The sequence below is a fragment of the Vipera berus genome, assembly GCF_964194415.1.
Source record: "Vipera berus genome assembly, chromosome: 2".
Classification (NCBI taxonomy): domain Eukaryota; kingdom Metazoa; phylum Chordata; class Lepidosauria; order Squamata; family Viperidae; genus Vipera; species Vipera berus.
Window position 1 is genome coordinate 59,031,910 of NC_138203.1, and position 20,160 is coordinate 59,052,069.

At 41.1% G+C, this 20,160-nt stretch overlaps 1 protein-coding gene across 1 annotated transcript in view; it reads left to right on the forward strand.

Annotated features, from left to right (window-relative positions):
• The window catches only part of ROR2 (receptor tyrosine kinase like orphan receptor 2), a 49,935-nt gene that overhangs the window by 25,857 nt on the left and 3,918 nt on the right, over positions 1-20,160 (forward strand). The window contains exons 5-8 of the mRNA XM_081317848.1: positions 6,762-6,889; positions 13,323-13,637; positions 14,712-14,957; positions 19,703-19,905. Coding sequence (XP_081173974.1) covers positions 6,762-6,889; positions 13,323-13,637; positions 14,712-14,957; positions 19,703-19,905 — 892 coding nt within the window. The remainder of the gene's footprint in view (positions 1-6,761; positions 6,890-13,322; positions 13,638-14,711; positions 14,958-19,702; positions 19,906-20,160) is intronic.

The window sequence follows — 20,160 nt, forward strand, 5'->3', positions numbered from 1 at the left end:
TGCCAAAATTGAAAAAATACTGTTGTAGGGCAGTTCCTTGCAGTAGTACTTTGATCCACAATCTGTGCAAGAAAAATGAGAAAAATGCTCACAACTGATTAATTGAAATCAGGGAATACATTTAGATACTTGTTCACTAATGTAAACTATGATTTAATTTAATTTAATTTAATTTAATAATATTTATATACCGCCCTTCTCCCGAAGGACTCAGGGCGGTGAACAGGGCAAGAATAAAAATACAAAATTACAAAAATTAAAAAAGGATTAAATATATGCCCACTAAAAACAATTAATACAATATTAAAACCCCAATAATACCACAATAAAAAAACCCCACCAATCCCCCATCAGGCCAGGCCAGCTTGTTCGAATAAGAATGTTTTTAGATCGCGGCGAAAGGAGCGAAGATCGGACGCCATCCGGAGCTCAACCGGTAACTGATTCCATAGCTCCGGGGCGCCCACAGAGAAGGATCTCCCCCTGGGGGCCACCAATCGACATTCTCTGATCGGTGGCACCCTGAGGAGGCCCTCTCTGTGGGAACGCACAGGGCGAAGGGAAGTTGAAGCCGGCAGCAGGTGTTCCCTAAGGTACTCCGGACCCCTGCCATGATGTGGTGATGGTTCAGTCAATCAACTTCTATTGCACCCTATCTTTGTCCAATTTTTATTCAATTATACAGAAATTATACAAGCATTGCCTACGGTTTCTGTCCTTCATAAGTATTCTTACTTACATCTTAACTATTGGTAATAATTTTATGTTTTAAGACAGCAGTCCCTAACCTCTTTGGCACCAGGGACCGGTTTCTGGAAGACAATTTTTCCATGGACCAGGGGGAGGGGGGATGGTTTTGGTTTCACTCGCTTTCCCACTGCTCATCTCCGGCTGTGACGCCCAGTTCCTAACAGGCCACGGACCAGTATTGGTCTCATGGCCTGGGTGTTGGGGACCCCGCCTTAAGACACTTTTGTTTGTTCAACAAATTAGTTATATGAACAACGATTTGTATTTTTTTAGCCTTCAACTATCATAATGATTCATTCCTAACAATGAGCCTGGAATAATAAAAATTGAAACTAAATCCTGATTAAGCCTTCTACCCCTGTTGGAAGAGAACATGAGCCTAAGGCGTTATTTAGGCTCACAGAAGCTGATCCACACAGGACTAAATCAAGGGTTAGTTGTGTATTGCCTTGCCTGCACATAAGGCTGTTTGCCCTGCTTGTTCTTTCTGAAATTAATTCATCTTACAAATTCTGTTCTGCAGGTACACTTGTAAAGTGAGATTGGAGAGGTTCAGAGAGAGAATGTATAGCTTTCTGTAAGTTTACTGCTGCTTAAATCTATCCCTCCCCCAAAAAAAGAAAGAAAGAAAGAAAGAAAGAAAGAAAGAAAGGAAAGAAAGAAAGAAAGAAAGAAAGAAAGAAAGAAAGAAAGAAGAAAGAAAGAAAGAAAGAAAGAAAGAAAGAAAGAAAGAAAGAAAGAAAGAAAGAAAGAAAGAAAGAAAGAAAGAAAGAAAAAGAAAAGGCTTGTTTATGATGGGGAGCAAGTAGTAACAGCAGGAAGCATTTTTTTTACAGACAATGTAGAAGTGAAGGAGACTAGGAAGAGCTAAGCTAATAATGTTTCTCAATAGAAAGTTTGCAAGCCTATTGACTCTGGAAAGACTGACCAGAGATTAAGAACAAAAACAGCTTTATTTGCATATAGTGGTGTATGGATGTTTGTGTGTGTGTGTGTGTGTGTGTACGTGAACATGTACAGGTAGTCCTCGAGTTAAGAACCATTCATTTAGTGACTATTGAAAGTTACAACGGCACTGAAAAAAATAACATGACTTTTCACACTTACAACTGTTGCATAGTTGCATGATCAAAATCCAGATGCTTCGCACTTGGCATGTATTTGTGACAATTACGTTGTCCTAGGGGTGATGTGATCACTTTTGTGATCTTTTGACAAACAACGTTAATGGGGAAGCCAACTTTATTTCATAACCACATTACTAACTTAACAACTGCGTGATTCATTTAGTAACTGCAGCAAGAAAGGTTGTAAAATGGAGCGAAACCCACTTAACAACTATCTTGCTTAGCAACAGAACTTTTGGGCTCAACAGTGGTTGTAAGTCATGGATTATCTGTGTACATGTATGCATGTATCGCTTTGCTTTGCTTTGTTTTATTTGGCTGCCCATTTCACATACATGACCCGTGGCAGCTAGCAATTAAACAAAATAAAAGCGGGATAAAACAAAGAATAACTGCCAAGGGCATTCAGTATCCCACATTCAAATTAGCCATAAAATTGCTCCTCCCTCCACTGCCAGGGCCCCAGCTAGATGGCGAAGCCAGATTTTTAATGCCTTCGAAAAGGCCAGCAGGATCAAGGCAAGCCTAATCTCAGGAGGATGATATTCCAGAGGGCCAACACAATACAGAAAAGGGGGAAAGGCCATTCTCCTGGTTCCCATTAGATGGAGCTTTGTCCTGGGATCATGCCTCTCCTGTCAGATCTAACAAGATGGTTAGCTATCACCTGGGAGAGATTCTCCCCTAAGTCAGGGGTCCCCAACTGTGGACCAGTACCGGGCTGTGACATGCCAGCAACCGGTCTGCACAAACAAGCAGAACCTCATCTGCAGGATGCAGGCAGCACACAAAACTGTGCCCCTTCCAGTCTGCAGAAAAACCTCTCTCCACAGAACCGGTCCCTGGTGCCCAAAAGGTTGGGGACCTCTGCCCTAAATAATCTGACCCCCAAGCCATGAAGGGTTTAAAGGGAATCACCAGTCATGTCTGAAATGATATAGGGACTCCTGCATGAGCAGGGGGCTGAACTGGATGACCTCCAAGGTCCCTTCCAGCTCTATTATGATTCAAAGATTCAAACCAGAAACATACTGGTAACATGCATTTCTGCACACCCTTATAAAATATTTGTTGTTGTTAGTTGCAAAGTCGTGTCTGACCCATCGCGACCCCATGGACAATGTTCCTCCAGGCCTTCCTGTCCTCTACCATCTTCTGGAGTCCATTTAGGCTCACGCCTACTGCTTCAGTGACTCCATCCAGCCACCTCATTCTCTGTCGTCCCCTTCTTCTCTTGCCCTCAACCTTTCCCAGCATTAGGCTCTTCTCCAGTGAGTCCTTCCTTCTCATTAGGTGGCCAAAGTATTTGAGTTTCAACTTCAGGATCTGGCCTTCTAAAGAACAGTCAGGGTTGATCTCCTCTAGGACTGACCGGTTTGATCGCCTTGCAGTCCAAGGGACTCGCAGGAGTCTTCTCCAGCACCAGAGTTCAAAGGCTTCAATTCTTTGACACTCAGCCTTTCTTATGGTCCAGCTTTCACAGCCATACATTGCAACTGGGAAAACCATGGCCTTGACTATACGCACTTTTGTTGGCAGGGTGATGTCTCTGCTTTTTAGTGTGCTGCCTAGATTTGCCATGGCTTTCCTCCCCAGAAGCAAGCATCTTTTAATTTCTTGGCTGCAGTCCGCATTTGTGGTGATTTTGTAGCCCAGGAAAATAAAATCAGTCACTACCTCCATTTCTTCTCCATCTATTTGCCAGGAATTGAGAGGACCGGATGCCATGATCTTCATTTTCTTAATGTTGAGTTTCAAGCCAACTTTTGCACTTTCCTTCTTTACCCGCATCAAGAGGCTTTATAAAATATATTTATCTATAATTATCAGAGTAGAATTATCTCAGAATATAAATTTATACTTCAGTCCCAGCATCCTCCAATATGTCTTGTAAATTTTATTGTTGAAAACACAGCTTGCTTATGAGCTAAAAAACAACTTGATGCCAAAGGTGTCACATACTTAGAAAACATGCCCAGTAATAAAATTGAATAAGGTAAGTTATAATCTATATCATTTTAGGGTAAGTGTAATAGTTGTTTTCTACACTGATAATGGTATGTAAACAAGCAGATGCAAATTTCTGCATTGCACAAGCATAGGAAAGCTGTTAGAAAATCAGAAAATCTATTCTGATGTACATGGATTTCTAAATAGAAAATTGTTCAGGTGCTGCATGTACGGTAATTGTTCATGTAACTCCAGTTCATTTCTCTTAAAAAAACCCCACCTTGCTAAACAGGACTCTGTGAGAATTATGCTCGGGGGGGGGGGGAAGATGTGGTTTTTTTTAAAATTCCATTTATATTCCGCCCTTCTCCGAAGACTCAGGGCGGCTTACAAGCTTAGCAGTAGCCTTCATTCTATGTATATGCCTGCTTATTAGGGCTTTCACACACACCCCAAGCGGCATTATTACAAAGTCAGCTTAATTGCCCCCAACAATCTGGGTCCTCATTTTACCTACCTCGGAAGGATGGAAGGCTGAGTCAACCTTGAGCCTGGTGGGACTCGAACCTGCACTAATTGCAGGCAGCTGGTGTTACTTAAGGAGGCATTAGCCCACTGCTAATAACCAAAGAGGGTAATAATAATTAGGATAAGGAAAATCTTTATTCCCACAAAAGGTTTCTTAGTAACTTGCACATCTTAAAAATATATTACTGTTATCAACATACAAGACATCTGAATACATAGAATTGCCTAGTAATTTCTTGGTGACAAGAACAAATTTGATACTTAAATTTAAACAGAAATCATTTTAACAAACTGTTTTTTGAAGAAGCTGTAATCAATTTAAACCCACTTTTATAGAACATTTTACTAGAACATGGGGTGTTGCAGTTACATTTTGCATTAGAGGTTCTCTGAGCAGGAATTTCAATTATCTTATCAACAACTGCCACCTAGCACTAAGTATGAGAAACTCAAAGCAAGCTGTTAGGGTCTGGAGCATGTGAGAAAAAGAAGCATCTGTTTCTATGGCTTTAAACTGCAGAGGGGCATTAATAGGGGGAGATATGTTGACAATGAGCCATCAACTGCTTAAAGCATCTCCATTCTAATGTGCAATAAAGATTCTTATCTAACAATGCCTTGTTGAGTGTCTGGGTAACTTCAGCTGAGTTCAGGCAGGAATATCCTGACAGCAAGAAGCAACTGACTCATTCAGCTTATTAGACTATTAACTTTTTAAAATCTTTTAGACAAATTGTTTTATCCTAACAGTTTGAAAAAGGTAGGTCCTCAACTGCTATCACCTAGCATGGTACAATCAGGTACAATGTCCAAAATTGTTATTAGTACAACATTTACTATTAACAGGGAGACCAGATGGGATTCTTTCTTGGAACAAAATAGCATCCAGATCTAGCTCCCATCCACCCCCCCATAAATCTTTCACAGGCTACTTTTGACTTCAAATGCCTTGGAGTGTAGCAGTGGTGAGACCAAAGGCAAAAATACCATCCAATTTTAATGGATAAAGGTAAAAAAGTAAAAGTTTACCCTGCCAGTCTTATCAGTTCTAGGGGTTGGTGCTCATTACCAGTTCTCAGCTGAAGAGCCAGCAATGTCCCACGACACCTATGTGGTCGTGTGGTGAGCATGACTATGCCGAAGGCGCACGGAATGCTAATACCGTGTGACAAAGTGAGCTCTTGTTATTCACCCCAGCTCCTGCCAGCCTAGCCATTTGAAAGTCTGTAAATGCAATTAGATAGGTACCACCTCAGTGAGAAGGTAACTTAATGGATACCCTAGATCAGACATGTCAAACACAAGGCCCGGGGGGCGGATCCGGCCCGCGAAGTGGTTTCATGTGGCCCGCAAAGCCATCCTGGAAACAGTGAGGGAACGGCCCCCGCTGCCTTGGCCCTGGCCCAGAGACCCTCCTTCTGCCAGAGACCCTCAGATCTGTCCCACTCCTGCCCAGGCCCCCATAGGCACCCTTGATGCGAATGATGTAGAGCTGGCCACGCCCACCCAGTAGGCCATACGCACTCTAGCCATGCCCACCCAGTAGGCCACGCCCACCCAGGCCATACACACCCGGCCCCTTGAGGGCAACCGCAATGCTGATGCGGCCCTCAATGAAATTGCGTTTGACACCCCTGCCCTAGATGAAATATTAACTCCCTAGGTATGAGGGTCACTTGTCTTTCCAGTTCTTAATATTTGGCTGTACAAGACATTGAGAAAAATGGTTTTTAATCAGTGCTGTTCTGGAGCAACTCGATTTAAGTTGGCTGTGTTAAATTCATTTTGGAAAATTGGACAGAGTTCACCCAAGATAGGAAGGAACTCAACCTATGACTTAGGTTCTGTAACGGAAAAAGAATTTGGCATTAGTGCAACTTAAAGAGAGTGGAGGAGAAGGAAGTTAAGCACTGATTTCATTCCATTTACCTAATCCCTAGTTCAGAATTATGCCCTATTTTAATTACATCTTGACAAGATCTGTTTTGCTGTCCATTGTAAGAATTGAGGAAATGCAGGACAAAGTAGGAGAAGAGAAACAACTGCTTGCCTAATTGCCTAGCTTGACATTTGATACCAGCAGTGTATTATGGGTGTAACGTGACACATACTACTATCTTTTAAATAAAATAATCTGTCACATTGCATTAGCTTAGCATTTACAGGATAATGCTTATTTTCACTTTGCAGATGTCTTTCCCATCCACCCCTTCAATTAAAATGTTCCTTGGTGCCTATTTTATTTCCAAAACAATGTCAAGTTAAACTGAAATGAAAATTGATGTCAGAGAGAATTAATAATGTCAGTTTTACCACCGATTTCCTTTAAAAAACATACTTTAAAGTCAGTAGGGACATAGAAACATCTGTAGACATAGTTATAAGCTTCCAATTTGTCTCTTGCAGGGAAGATTACCATGAAGATGGGTTTTGCCAGCCTTACAGGGGAATTGCCTGTGCGCGAATCATTGGAAACAGGACTATTTATGTGGACTCCCTTCAAATGCAAGGGGAAATTGAAAACCGAATTACTGGTAAGTCAGCCTACATTGTTTCATGTCAGAGAATATTGTATTTCATGCAGCAACCTAAATCCAATTTTAACACCATCATAAATGGAAATCAAGCCAGGCAACTTTTGGAGGAAATTGAGGCAATGTTGCTTTCCTATTATGCAGGGTTTCTTTCTAGTAGGCACCAATTTGATATTTATTGGAAAGGTTTTTGAGGGTTAGGGTTGTACTTTCATTAAAAAAAGTAAAAAAAAACCCTTTTTTATAAAATAAATTGTGTTTAATTTAATAACGGTTGCATGAGTTATCATAGGACATTCTTCAAAAAGATTGAAGAAATGGACAATGCATCTACTTTGTCTTTTACCGTGTCTGAGAAAAAGAGAAAGAAAAATGTGTTTCCAAGCACTAGAAGATCTAGGAATGATCTATTGCCTATATCAGGGGTGTCAAACTCAATTTCATTGAGGGCCGCATCAGCATTGCGGTTGCCCTCAGGGGGCCGGGTGGGTATGGCCAGGGTGGGCGTGGCCAGCTCTACATCATTCACATCAAGGGTGCCTATGGGGACCTGGGCAGGAGTGGGACAGATCTGAGGGTCTGTCAGGAGGAGGGTCTCTGGGCCAGGACCAAGGCAGTGGGGGCCGTTCCCTCACTGTTTCCAGGATGGTTTTGTGGGCCACATGAAACCACTTCGCGGGCCTCATCCGGCCCCTGGGCCTTGTGTTTGACATGTTTGGCCTATATGAACCCTATGATGTTATGATTTAAAATTTCATAGAGAAGAGCTTTTTCTTATCTTGTTAGTTGCTACTCTCATGCATAAGGAGTGCAAATGACACCCTTAATATTAACAAATGCATAAATGTTAATTTATGCAAATTAACAAATTAACTCTCTTTTTTTGTTCATAGTCTGATTGCTATGTTCAGAGTTGTGAATTTTAAGCAAAGGAATTTGATGCTTGATATTTGCTTACCATATTTCCCCAAATATAAGACTGGGTCTTATATTAATTTTTGCTCCAAAAGACGCATTAGGGCTTACTTTCCAGTTAGGTCTTATTTTCGGGGAAATACGGTAATAAATGTGTCCGTGTGGCTGACAATCTTAAATGGGGCTTATTGGGGGGGGGGCTTATATGATGAGCATAGTGAAAAATCATGGTAGGGCTTATTTTTCAATTAGGTCTTATTTTCGTGGAAACACGCTAGTTAGATGCTATCTCTTGTTGACCACTTAATGGAATATAATCATTTCCTGTTTAGAGCTTGTAGCATGAATTCGCAACGTGCAATATGTGGTTTACATTTCAGGTGTTGTGGTGTTCATATTATACCAAAATCCTTTTTATATGAATGTATTAACATCTATATTCTTGGAAAGAGGATTATGTTGAACAGAATAAATGAGCGTGATGTTGTATAATGCACATTTCCTGCCAGCAGTTCTCTATACATTTATTCTGTATATTGTTGTCACTCCCGATACTCCCACGTAACGCCTCTGCTCCGTGAGCTGCATTGGCTTCCGGTTGCTCTACGGGTGAGATTCAAGGTGCTGGGTCCGGGATATGGCTTGGGTCCGGGATATCTGAGGGAGCACCTGCTGCCGGCATCAAGCTCCCTTCATCCTGTGCGCTCCCACAGGGAGGGTCTTTTCAGGGTACCGCCGGTAAAAGATTGCCAGCGGACAATACCCAGGGGGAGGGCCTTCTCTGTGGGTGCACCCGCCCTTTGGAACCAGCTACCTGTAGAGCTTAGGACTGCCCCTGACCTCCGCTCATTCTGCCGGGACCTGAAGACCTGGCTCTTTGAGCTTTCTGGCCTGGACTGAGAGTATTAATTGGGGTTTTAATTGGATTTTAATTGGGATTTTTATATTCAAGGTTAATGTAATCATTTTAATTGTTTTTAATTTTTGTAATTGTTGTATTGTTTTCTTTTAAAAATCCTTGTGAACCACCCTGAGTCCTACGGGAGAAGGGCGGTATATAAGTCTAATAAACTAAACTAAACTAATATGTGGCCTTTATGTGCACCTTTTTGTTATCTAAGTATTAAGTAATGAAATCCGCCCCCCAAAGTAAAAGTATAAATAGAGTTGTGGGTAGTTACCCAAAGGCTGCTATTTTGTGATAAATCTTGAGGCTTTGTAAGTAACTGCAGATGTTCATAAAAGTCAGTGAATGCCAGAGCTCCAAGTATCAGAAATACTACACTGTGATCCATAAACATGTGCTGATAATTTTGTTAGTTTTTACGATGCCACAACTTAATTATTTCTACCAGGATAAAAGTTTGCTTTTTACATTTTTAAATTATAATTAACTTATAGTTATATTGTGAGCTTCCTTTTCTAGTAATAGATGGAAGAGTACTGTATTACAGGCCCCAAAGAAGAAAATAAAAAGAGGGGAAAAATAGATTTTATCTCTACCTGAAAGTTGCAGTAATTCTGTGAGAGAGGTCCTTATTCCTTTCAGCCCAGAAGACCAGGATATTCTAAACCTTTATTTTTGCATAATGTTACTATGTGGTTTAAAGAAGGGGTCCCCAACCCCCGGTCCGTGGACCAGTACCAGGCCATGGCATGCCAGCAACCAGTCTGCACAAACAAGCAAAGCCCCATTCGTGGGATGCAGGCAACATCTGCATCAGTGGAAAAACCTCTCTCCATGGAACCATTCTCTGGTGCTCAAAAGGTTGGGGATTTCTAATTTAAAGTATGTTTGTATGTATGTACAGTATGTATGTATGTATGTTTAATGCTTACTTATAAGGATTATCTTACAGGGGATACACTTAGATTTATACTTATTGTCCTCCCCCACCTGCCACCCTGATTTAGGAGATGGTTTGTAATTACAGTCATTGTAGCTATATTTTGGTACTTTTCATCAAAGTGAAGTTATGTTAACTAACAGAGGGATTATTTTCACTAAATTTCCATTCTTATGCAACTCTCGGTGTCAGCTTCTCTACCTCTGGGATAAATTTTCAGGAAAAAATGGAATGGTAAATCAACAAAACTGCCTACAGGAAAGGTCTACTATAATCTAAGGAAGCTTTATACCTGTGATAAAGAAACAAATATGGCTCTTAAATCATTGCCAATACAGGTTCCACTGATAACGAGTGAGCAATCTTTGCAATAAAAAGGTATAGTTACATGAGTACAGAAACCTCGGTGGATGATAGATTCTATACCTCTTTGGTATATAAAATCTACCACATGTGGAATCAGGGAAATTTCTCAAAAACATTTTTGTATGAAGGGGGGGAAAAATCATAAATGAATGCATCTTGTCCACTAATTTCTATCTTGGGTAGCCCAGTGAGATATATAACTCTGAGAATGGAAATTAGTGACATCTACTGTCCAAATAGGAAAATTAGCTAAAAGATATTATGGTGTTAAAACCTTTCAGTGGTTTGAAGCAATCCTAATAGTTTTTGGAAAGACGAATATAGTTCAAATTGTACATGGGTTTCTTTCTACTTGCCTACTTTGCTTACTTAAGGCTGAAGCTTCCTTTATTCCTATGTAGTTCAAAGCTTTGTAACTGGTGATGAGACTTGGTATCTTTATATCATCCAAACCTGTAGAATTCATTTGTATAATATTTCTCTGAGGACTCACATTGGACTCAGTTCAGCTTCTGAGGGCTCCTACATCATCAGGAAGAACTGCAGGGAATTTAAAGTCAGTGTTTAGGAGATTAAGCCATGGAACTGGTCCTCATTCAGATTTTTTTCCCCCTGGATTTCTATGTTCCACTGTCAAACTCCACCCTGGTCAAAGTATTGTCTGGCTAACTTTCAGGGATCCTGAATAAATATACAATATACATCTTTCTGGTTTAACTCATTTTAGGATTTAGAGAAAATATCCAAATCCTACTTCACATTCTTTCATGAAGTTACATAGGCTTACATCAAAAGTGTAAGTAGCAACATCATGACTGAAGGATGAAATTGCTACTAGCTATGCACATTTGTTACACATTAATTCCTACATATGATCAATGATTATTTGAGACTGAATGAAGGCAGTAAGTCCCAGCACTTACTGTCACAAAATTGTTTGTCAATTTCCTTACACCTGAAAAAAAATAAATCAAAGTTGATGCACTGTTTCCCAGGAATCAAATTGTCTGACAATGTGTGTTTGTGTGTGTGTGAGAGAGAGACAGGAGTCCATTGTTTTCACCTTTGTTGGCTTTCTGCTTAAGAATATATGCATATTTAAAGTCTGTTTTGCTCAATAATGTGTCATGTAATGTGTAGCCCATTATACTCTTCAGTTCAGATTATAAAAGTCATCGCAACCACCTAGTTCTTTTCATTTTTAAAAAATTCACTACAGTACAATGATAACTCTTGCAATTAAAAAATCCATAACACAGAATGCTAACTAATGCAACCTAAGTACTAACAACAATTCCCTTTATTTTACCTAAGGAAAAAATTCAGGAGCTTTTTAAATTCAACTATTAGTTTGTTTGAAACCTGCCCAAAAGTTTTAGGACTTTTATGGAGACGTGGTATTTATGCAGAAATATTGAAAATTCAAAAGGGTTCACATATGTTTAAGCACCACCGTATGCATTCAAGAAAACTCAAGTAATAAATACCAGTATTTGGTATGCAGTTGTTGCTGAGGCAGAGGAAGAGGCAAACCACGTCAATATTCAAGACTCTCGCTTTAAAATACGAATTAATGTTAACAGTATAATTGAGCTTAATAATACCCATCCCTTCTTAGCAAAATGTGGTGTCCACCCAGTGTTTGAGGATTTACTGACTTGTGTTTTAGAGTAGAAAATGCATTTTTAATACTTATTCAGTGTAGTAAATGGGACGTGGTGGCTCAGTGGGTTAGGACGCTGAGCTTGTCGATCAGAAGGTCGGCAGTTTGGCGGGTCGAATCCTGAGTGCCGTGTAACAGAGTGAGCGCCTGTTACTCGTCCCAGCTTCTGCCAACCTAGCAGTTCGAAAGCACATAAAAATACAAGTAGAAAAATAGGGACCACTATGATGGGAAGGTAACAGCGTTCCATGCGCCTTTGGCATCTAGTCATGCCGGCCACATGACCACGAAGATGTCCTTGGACAAGCACTGGCTCTTTGGCTTTGAAATGTAGATGAGCACCGGCCCCTAGAGTTGGAAATGACTAGCAGGCGTGTGCAGGGGAACCTTTACCTTTACCTTTACAGTGTAGTAATGAAAATAAAACAATTTAATTTTAGCTAGAGCTAAGAATGGCTAAGCCCTAGAACTTGCAAGAACTCAGATACAGAACATATGAAGTGAGACTATAGAAATGCATGCTTTTAACAAACACATTGTGCTTTTATTTTATAACTCAATGAGCACAGTTCATTTATATGCTTTGGATTAGACATGTATACACATGTGGGATTTTGAGGCAGGTTTGACCCTCTTTATTTGCTATCAGTAGAATATTATAAGTCTCTCCTTTTGTAATTCAAATCAGCGAAAAGTTGTATAACAGAACTTCCAATAGGTGATTTATGAACTATCAGTGAGTGGGCCCTGGTAAGTTGCCAAGTTTCTGGAATGAAAAAGTCAATATAGTAGATTTCCTGGGAAGTCAAATTTATGTAACAGACAAGAAATCTGATGGTAAATTGCCTCCTCCCCTTCACTCTGGAGGCAAGCCTTAGAATTCTGGGAGGGGTTAGCCCCTCCCTCAGTTCTTGAATGACGCCACAAAAACAAAGACAAAAGTCTTAGCAAATTAAAAATATGTGAGAAAACTAGGTAAAGTTTGTCCTAGTTATATATAAAGCCCTGAAATGTTTCCCCATCTTGATGCTGCCTGAGTGGGCTGGATGCTATAAAATTGACCTTCACGGTTAGTAAAGGTAAAGGTAAAGGTAAAGGTAAAGGTTCCCCCGCACATGCATGCTAGTCGTTTCCGACTCTAGGGGCCGGTGCTCATCTCCGTTTCAAAGACGAAGAGCCAGCGCTTGTCCGAGGACGTCTCCGTGGTCATGTGGCCGGCATGACTAGACGCCAAAGGCGCACGGAACGCTGTTACCTTCCCACCATAGTGGTCCCTAGTTTTCTACTTGCTTTTATGTGCTTTCGAACTGCTAGGTTGGCAGAAGCTGGGACGAGTAACAGGCGCTCACTCTGCTACGCGGCACTCGGGATTCGACCCGCCAAACTGCCAACCTTCTGATCATGGTTAGTACAATATACCATTTTCCTACTGCATAATCTTGTTAACCTTATGTGTCAAAATATATAAAGGTTTGTACAGTGTACAGTATCTGCTGTCTGTTCCAACTAAGTTTTTATTAATGCTCTCAGTAGTTTGGCTTGAAGTCATTCCAAATACATGAAAAACAGTAGTACTGTATTGATGTTCATTTATTATAGGAACTGGGCCTTAATTATTGGCTTTTCTGTCTTGCCTTTCCAGCTGCATTTACCATGATCGGCACATCCACCCATTTATCTGATCAGTGTTCCCAATTTGCCATCCCATCATTTTGTCACTTTGTGTTTCCACTGTGTGATGAGCGTTCCCGGATACCTAAGCCTAGAGAGCTGTGTCGTGATGAGTGCGAAGTTCTAGAGAATGATCTTTGTCGGCAGGAGTACAACATTGCTAGATCCAATCCCCTCATTCTGATGCAGCTCCAGCCACCTAAATGTGAGGACTTGCCCTTGCCTGATTCTTTGGAGGCTGCCAACTGTATAAAAATTGGAATTCCTGTAGAACGACTCAACAGATGTAAGTTTATTGTTACATTTCCTTTCTGCTTTTCTCTTCCATTTGTTTAATGCAGAGGTGGGGAACTATGGCCCCTTTGTGACTTATGGACTTCAACTCCCAGAATTCCTGGCTCAGGAATTCTAGGAGTTGAAATCCGCAAGTCATAAAAGGGCCATAGTTCCCCACCCCTGGCTTAATGGAAAATTAGTGTGGATTTTTCCTCTGAGTGCCATTTCTGAATGTATGTATTTGCCTGCTTCCAGAACTTAACATCTTTCAATGTTTTGCCTTTTGACTGCTTGGAATTAACTTGGAGGGAGAATGCAGTGATGAGAAAAAGGAATGGCCCAGGTGAAAACTTTTCCCCAGCTTCTCGTCTATACGGTGTAAAGGAATGTTGCCAGAAAAATGCAGAGGCTGCCTCAAGCAGCTGACCAGTTGCCAGACCTCCCTGAAAGCAAGGAATGCCCTTCTTCAAGCTAACTTGCTTTATGTTGTGCTTGATTCAGAATAGAACACAGTGTGGTATAATCTCTCACTGTTGCTAAGCACTCGAGATGTTAAGACTGCAGTGAAATAAATTTGGTGGAGAAAGAGGCGATAACCTTTTGCAACTAGACTAGATATAATATACAAATGAAAATGGTGCTTGGTAGTAATTCATTTGCAAGAGAAAGATCTGAGAGGGGGAAAAAGCAGGAGGGAGGGAAGAAATGGAAGAAGCTAAATGGGGCAGGCGGGAGGAAGATAGTGGAATACTTGGAGCAGGTCAAGCAGTTGAGACAGAGTAATGTTGACATGGGTGTTCTGGTTAATTTCTGGACTCTTCCTTAGGCATAAAGCTTATCGGAAACGCATACTTCCTGGCTAGGTTACTTTAGCTTGTTTCTGCAGGCTTGATTGTTTTCTTTATTTTCTACTTTTGGAAAAAGCAGCTGATCTTATCCCAAATCAAAAAGGAATACTGTAGAGCAGAAGCTTTATTGTAGAGCTACACACTGTATGTAGCAAAGGAACAAATCTATGCAGAGAGAAAGAATGGGAACATTTCTTATTCTTCATAAGTCTCTTGTTAAATCCACTGTTTTGCAGATCACCAGTGTTACAATGGCTCTGGTGCTGATTATAGAGGAACTGTCAGTGTCACAAAGTCAGGCCACAATTGTCAGTATTGGGATTCCCAGCATCCTCATTTCCATGACTTAACAAGTACAGAGTTTCCTGAGCTTGGAGGTGGGCATGCTTATTGCCGCAATCCTGGAAGCCAGATGGAAGGACCTTGGTGTTTTACTCAGAACAAAAACGTACGCATGGAACTGTGTGAAGTACCTGCATGTAGTATGTATTACTATTTTTTTTACCACTTCTAGAATAAAGTTATTCAAGCATGACTTATTCTTACTTTGTGTGATGTGCAAAAAAATGCTTTTTGTTGCTATTTTTATAAATGAAATTAATCCAAAAATTAGTTTGTTATCAAATGTATAATGTATGTATTCATTGACACTGATGCTAAGAGATCTAAGGACTGCAACCAGTTGATCTGACAACACCAGTTGCTATTTTTATTTAAGGGAGATAGAGATTGAAGACTTGGGAAAATCAGGCAAATTTGCCATGTGGGGCAGCGATTTTGTCTAATTCTGTCTTTCCCCGAAAATAAAATCCACCCAGAAAATAAGCCCTAGCATGATTTTTATGTGTGCACCTAATATAAGCCCTACCCCCAAAATAAGCCCTAGTTAAGAGCTTGCCCACTCCATCCTACCGACTGGTTGCTTGCAGCTGCAATGGAATAGGAAGGTGCGCGGCATCGCCATGAGGTAAGACGAGGCAGGTGGTGGACAGTGGAGCTGCCTCATGCGCCCTGCACCCACGCATCTCAGGGCCCCCACAGCTAGGTCACCCACACCCTACCCCTTGTGTCACCTCATGGCGGTAGCACTACCAGCACCAGCCCTGTCCAGCAGGAATCTGCGTGGCCGCCCACCCACTCCATCAAACCATCTGTTTGCCCGCGGCCGGAGCAACTTACAGGGCTTCCCAGAGCAGATGCTCAGGAGGCAGTACCAGTGCCAGTGCAATGCAGGACAGGAGAAGATCAACATGGACAGGCAGGGGCAGCCAAAGGACTGGGCAGCACATGCCTCCCCTTTCTTTGTGGCTTCAGTGACGTCTGGCAGGCGGAGAGAGGCGGCTGTAACAGGTTACCGGGCTTCCCAAGGTAGACATTTCAGCTGCCCCTGCCTGTCCATGCCGCTTTCCTCCTCACCTGAAGGGCGTGTTCCACTGGTACTGCTGCCTCTTTCTGAGCATCTACCCTGGAAAGTCCTGTAAGCCATTGTGGGTGCCTCCGTCCACCAGCCAGACATCTGCTGAAGCCCCTCCCACTCACCTGCTCTTCGCAGCCAAGAGCCAGCGGGCTGCGACTGCTGCCAGATACCTTAGGCTTCCGTGCACTCACCGCCTCCCGTACATGGAAAAATCACCTGAAAATAAGCCCTAATGGGTCTTTTGGACCAAAAATAAATGTAAGACCCAGTCTTAGTTTTGGGGAAACAGGTAATTCTTTTGGAGTGATGTAGCCATTGTTCATCTGTGCCATGTCATGGTTCTGATAGAGGAGACCAGTAAAAGGAGAACTCCAAGGCAAGAAGTTTCTGTAAAGAACTTGTTTATTGGCTACAAAGTATTGGCACAGTCAAAAGAGAAACCAAGTCTGGAGTTCCCTCCCAAGCGTTACAATGTTACAAAGTTGCACTTCCCACCCCAGCACTATGTAATTATCCCCATTCCCCATAAGAATAATTTGGTGGGCTTTCTAACAGTAGGCTCAGCCCACCAAAAGTCAGGCAGCAATGACCTTGGTTCCCACGGAACAAAGTATTGTTTAGTCTAACCTTAAAACCACTCATCCCCCCTCCCAGTATTGTGGCAACCAAAAACGAAGAAAAAATGGCTTCAGCCAAGATCGTTGCAGTGTTGACATACACTTACGTTTGGCTGCATTTCTGTCCAGTGAATAAAGATGTTTAATCCATGTAGTGTATTCTAATTCAGAGACAAAAGTTAAAGAAAAAAATATCATGGGGACTAAACAGGGCTATGATGTCTTTAAGATGTTGAGTGGAAATATGATTAAGTTCAATTTACAGTTGTTCATCTCGGAAATACAGGACTTAGGACAATCCATTTTTTTGCATTTTTAGTTATATATGGTTTGGATGAGTATACCTTTAGTTGTTGCCCTTCAGCATAAGAGCACTATAGGATTTTATGTTTTTAAATTTCTTCTAGTTTTTATTAAAATGAATTGCTGGCCCTAAACTGAAAATAGACGGAAATGGTGGAATATGAGGTTACAGACAGTTATATTGAAATAACCTCTTACACTGAATATTTGCTGCTTTTTAATTTTTCACTGGGCCCCAAATGGGTGTCTGTGGATAGGATTAGGGAGAGATTAAATTATGATTTAATGTTATTTCCAAATGCGGTCAGGACTGATTCTTTAAACTGTGACTTTAAAAAGATTCTTTGTGTGATGTGCAAAACAATGCATTTAGTGGTATTTTTTCATATTTTATTACACAAATATGTGAAATAATAGGAAAGTCCCCTTAGCTGCCATTGGTTTATTTTGATGCTGAATTAGCCTATCGGATATTTGAGAATCATAATAATAATAAAAATGGGAATGAGGTCCTGGCTTTGAACAATGCCTTGTTAACATTCATTGTGAAATCAATTTATTGTTTTGAACTTTCCTTTAATTCCGTTTTTCTTTTTATACTCACCTTTGTGGATTTTTTGTTCTGTCCTAAAAGAACAGGATATAATATTAAAGTGGATGTGGGTCAAATAAGGTTGTACATTTATTTGAGTGCTGGGTTTGCTCTAGCCCAAAATCTATTTAATTTTCTGTGAATATAACCAAAATCTCCCCCAAATCTTCACCTGCTTTCCATTCACTTTCTGCCTCCACCCATTCTTCTCTCTGCCCTTTCTTCTTCACTTTCTGCTTCCTCTTCCATACTCTGGTATCATGCAGTAGAAGACAGTTAGAAATTATTCTCTGCCCTCATGCTTGGGAAAAGACACTGTGCAGAGAAAATAAAAGACAAATGTCAGAGTTTTAAAAGGCCATTTAGATCATCAAATCCAAATCCCTACTCAGTGCAGGAAGTCCAAGCTATTCACTAGAGGGAATCTGTCCAGTTCTCAAGGCAATTGAGCTTCACTGTCAAACTGTTCTTGCCAATAAAAAGTTTTTTTAAGGTTTGGTTTTGACGTAAACCTGTTCTCATTCTGCACAACAAGATGATGGAGAGCAGATCGCAGTTTGTTGCTGTTTTCTTCAAGTGCCTTCTGTTTTATAGGAGGATGATGAAAGGAAGCAGTTATTTTCTTTTCAGTGCAGAAATGAAAAGACGAGTGGAATCATTTCTCATTGGAGAGCAGAAGAAGAGAACAAGTTTTCCTTCATTTTACATGGAGGAAAGACTGGGAGAGGTGGTTGAACGCTGTCTTACTATTACCTAGTGGGAAAGACAGTTTGGCTCATAAGGAAGCTTCACTTCTGATTCCTTCTGTCTTTCCAACATTCTATTTAGTCCAACAGGTTGACCGACAAGTCTAATCTAAAAACTAGATCTTTGTGTGTGTGTGTGTGTGTGTGTGTGTGTGTGTGTGTGTGTTTGTGTGTTTGTGTGTGTGTCAGAGAGAGAGAGAGAGAGAGAGAGAGCTATCTTTTTTAGGTTACTGTTTTTATTGTATCCCTTTTGATTTTTAAAGATTGTATCCAGTGGTGGGATTCAAATAACAACCAGTTTTCTGTGTGGATGCCACTTCCAGAAGTCTGTTCTGGGTCTGGGCAACAAAAAATTAGCTACCAGTTCTACTGAACTGGTGCGAAGCGGCTGAATCCCACCACTGATTGTATCCCATACTTTTTACGCTCGTCCCCTCCGTACGCTGGTTTATGACTGCAGTAAAGGTTTGATTGGATCTAATACTTTCACATAGGGACGCAGTGGCTCATTGGGTTAGGATGCTGAGCTTGTCAATCAGATGGTCGGCAGTTTGGCGGGTCGAATCCCAAGTGCCGTGTAACAGAGTGAGCGCCTGTTACTCGTCCCAGCTTCTGCCAACCTAGCAGTTTGAAAGCACGTAAAAATGGAAGTAGAAAAATAGGGACCACTCTGGTGGGAAGGTAACAGCATTCCATGCGCCTTTGGCATCTAGTCATGCCAGCCACATGACCACGGAGACATCCTCGGACAAGCGCTGGCTCTTCAGCTTTGAAACGGAGATGAGCACCAGCCCCTAGAGTTGGAAACGACTAGCACGCATGTGCGGGGAACCTTTAATACTTTCACAGAGGATCAGTTTTGGATGCTTTTCCATTGTGCAGTCTGTGAGCAAAATACGATGTGTGCCTCATAATCTTACAATAAACCACTTGATCCCGAGAAAGGTCTGTGACTTAATGATATGCTTTGGTAGCAAGTCCATATAGATAGTGTTGAAATTCATACTAATCGCTTAATCCCCTGCATTTCATTTGAGACAAGCTCTTTGTGTCCATTGTGGATTACATTACAAAGATGTGTATAAGTTCGTATTACAGACAGCTCTCAATTAACGACCACAACCGAGCCTAAAATTTCTGTTGTTCAACAAGACATAAGTGAATTTTGCCCCATTTTATGACCTTTCTTGCCACAGTTGTTAAGTGAATCACTGCAGTTGTTAAGCTAGTAACAGGGTAAATCTGACCACATGACCCTAGGGGTACTGCAACCGTCATAGACACGTGCCAGTTGCCAAGCATCTGAATTTTGATCATGTGACCATGCTGCAGTGGTTGTAAGTGTGAAAAAAACTCGTAAGTCATTTTTTCAGTGCCATTGTAACTTCAGACAGTTACTAAACAAATGGCTGTAAGTCACGGATTACCTGTACATATTGCTGTGGGCTGTATTCATTGTCTAGCCTTGGAATATATAACATTATTTGTCTTGCTTTTGAACTCCATCTGAAAAACATGAAATGAAAACATGCAATGCTTTTTCATCTCACAGGCCCACGTGACAGCAGCAAAATGGGAATCCTCTACATCCTGGTTCCGAGCATAGCCATCCCTCTAGTTATTGCCTGCCTTTTCCTCTTGGTCTGCATGTGCAGGAACAAGCAGAAAGCATCTGCCACCACTCCACAGCGTCGTCAGCTGATGGCCTCTCCCAGCCAAGACATGGAAATGCCTCTCATTAATCAGCACAAACAGGTACCTTACCCAAATTTATGCATGCAGACAGCTTATTTTACATCATAAAGATAACATTTAATATTAATTATTCTACAGTCTTCTAGCAATACCATTTTAATTTAACATTTCTTGACCCATATCAAACCTCCCAGTAGGTTCCCCAGCATTTATTCATTTCTCAAGTGTTTGATCTGAGAACAGATGCAGAAAGATGCCAAGGTAGTAAAAATCCTTGAAACAGATTTTGTGCACTTAAGCGGGTTAATATAAATG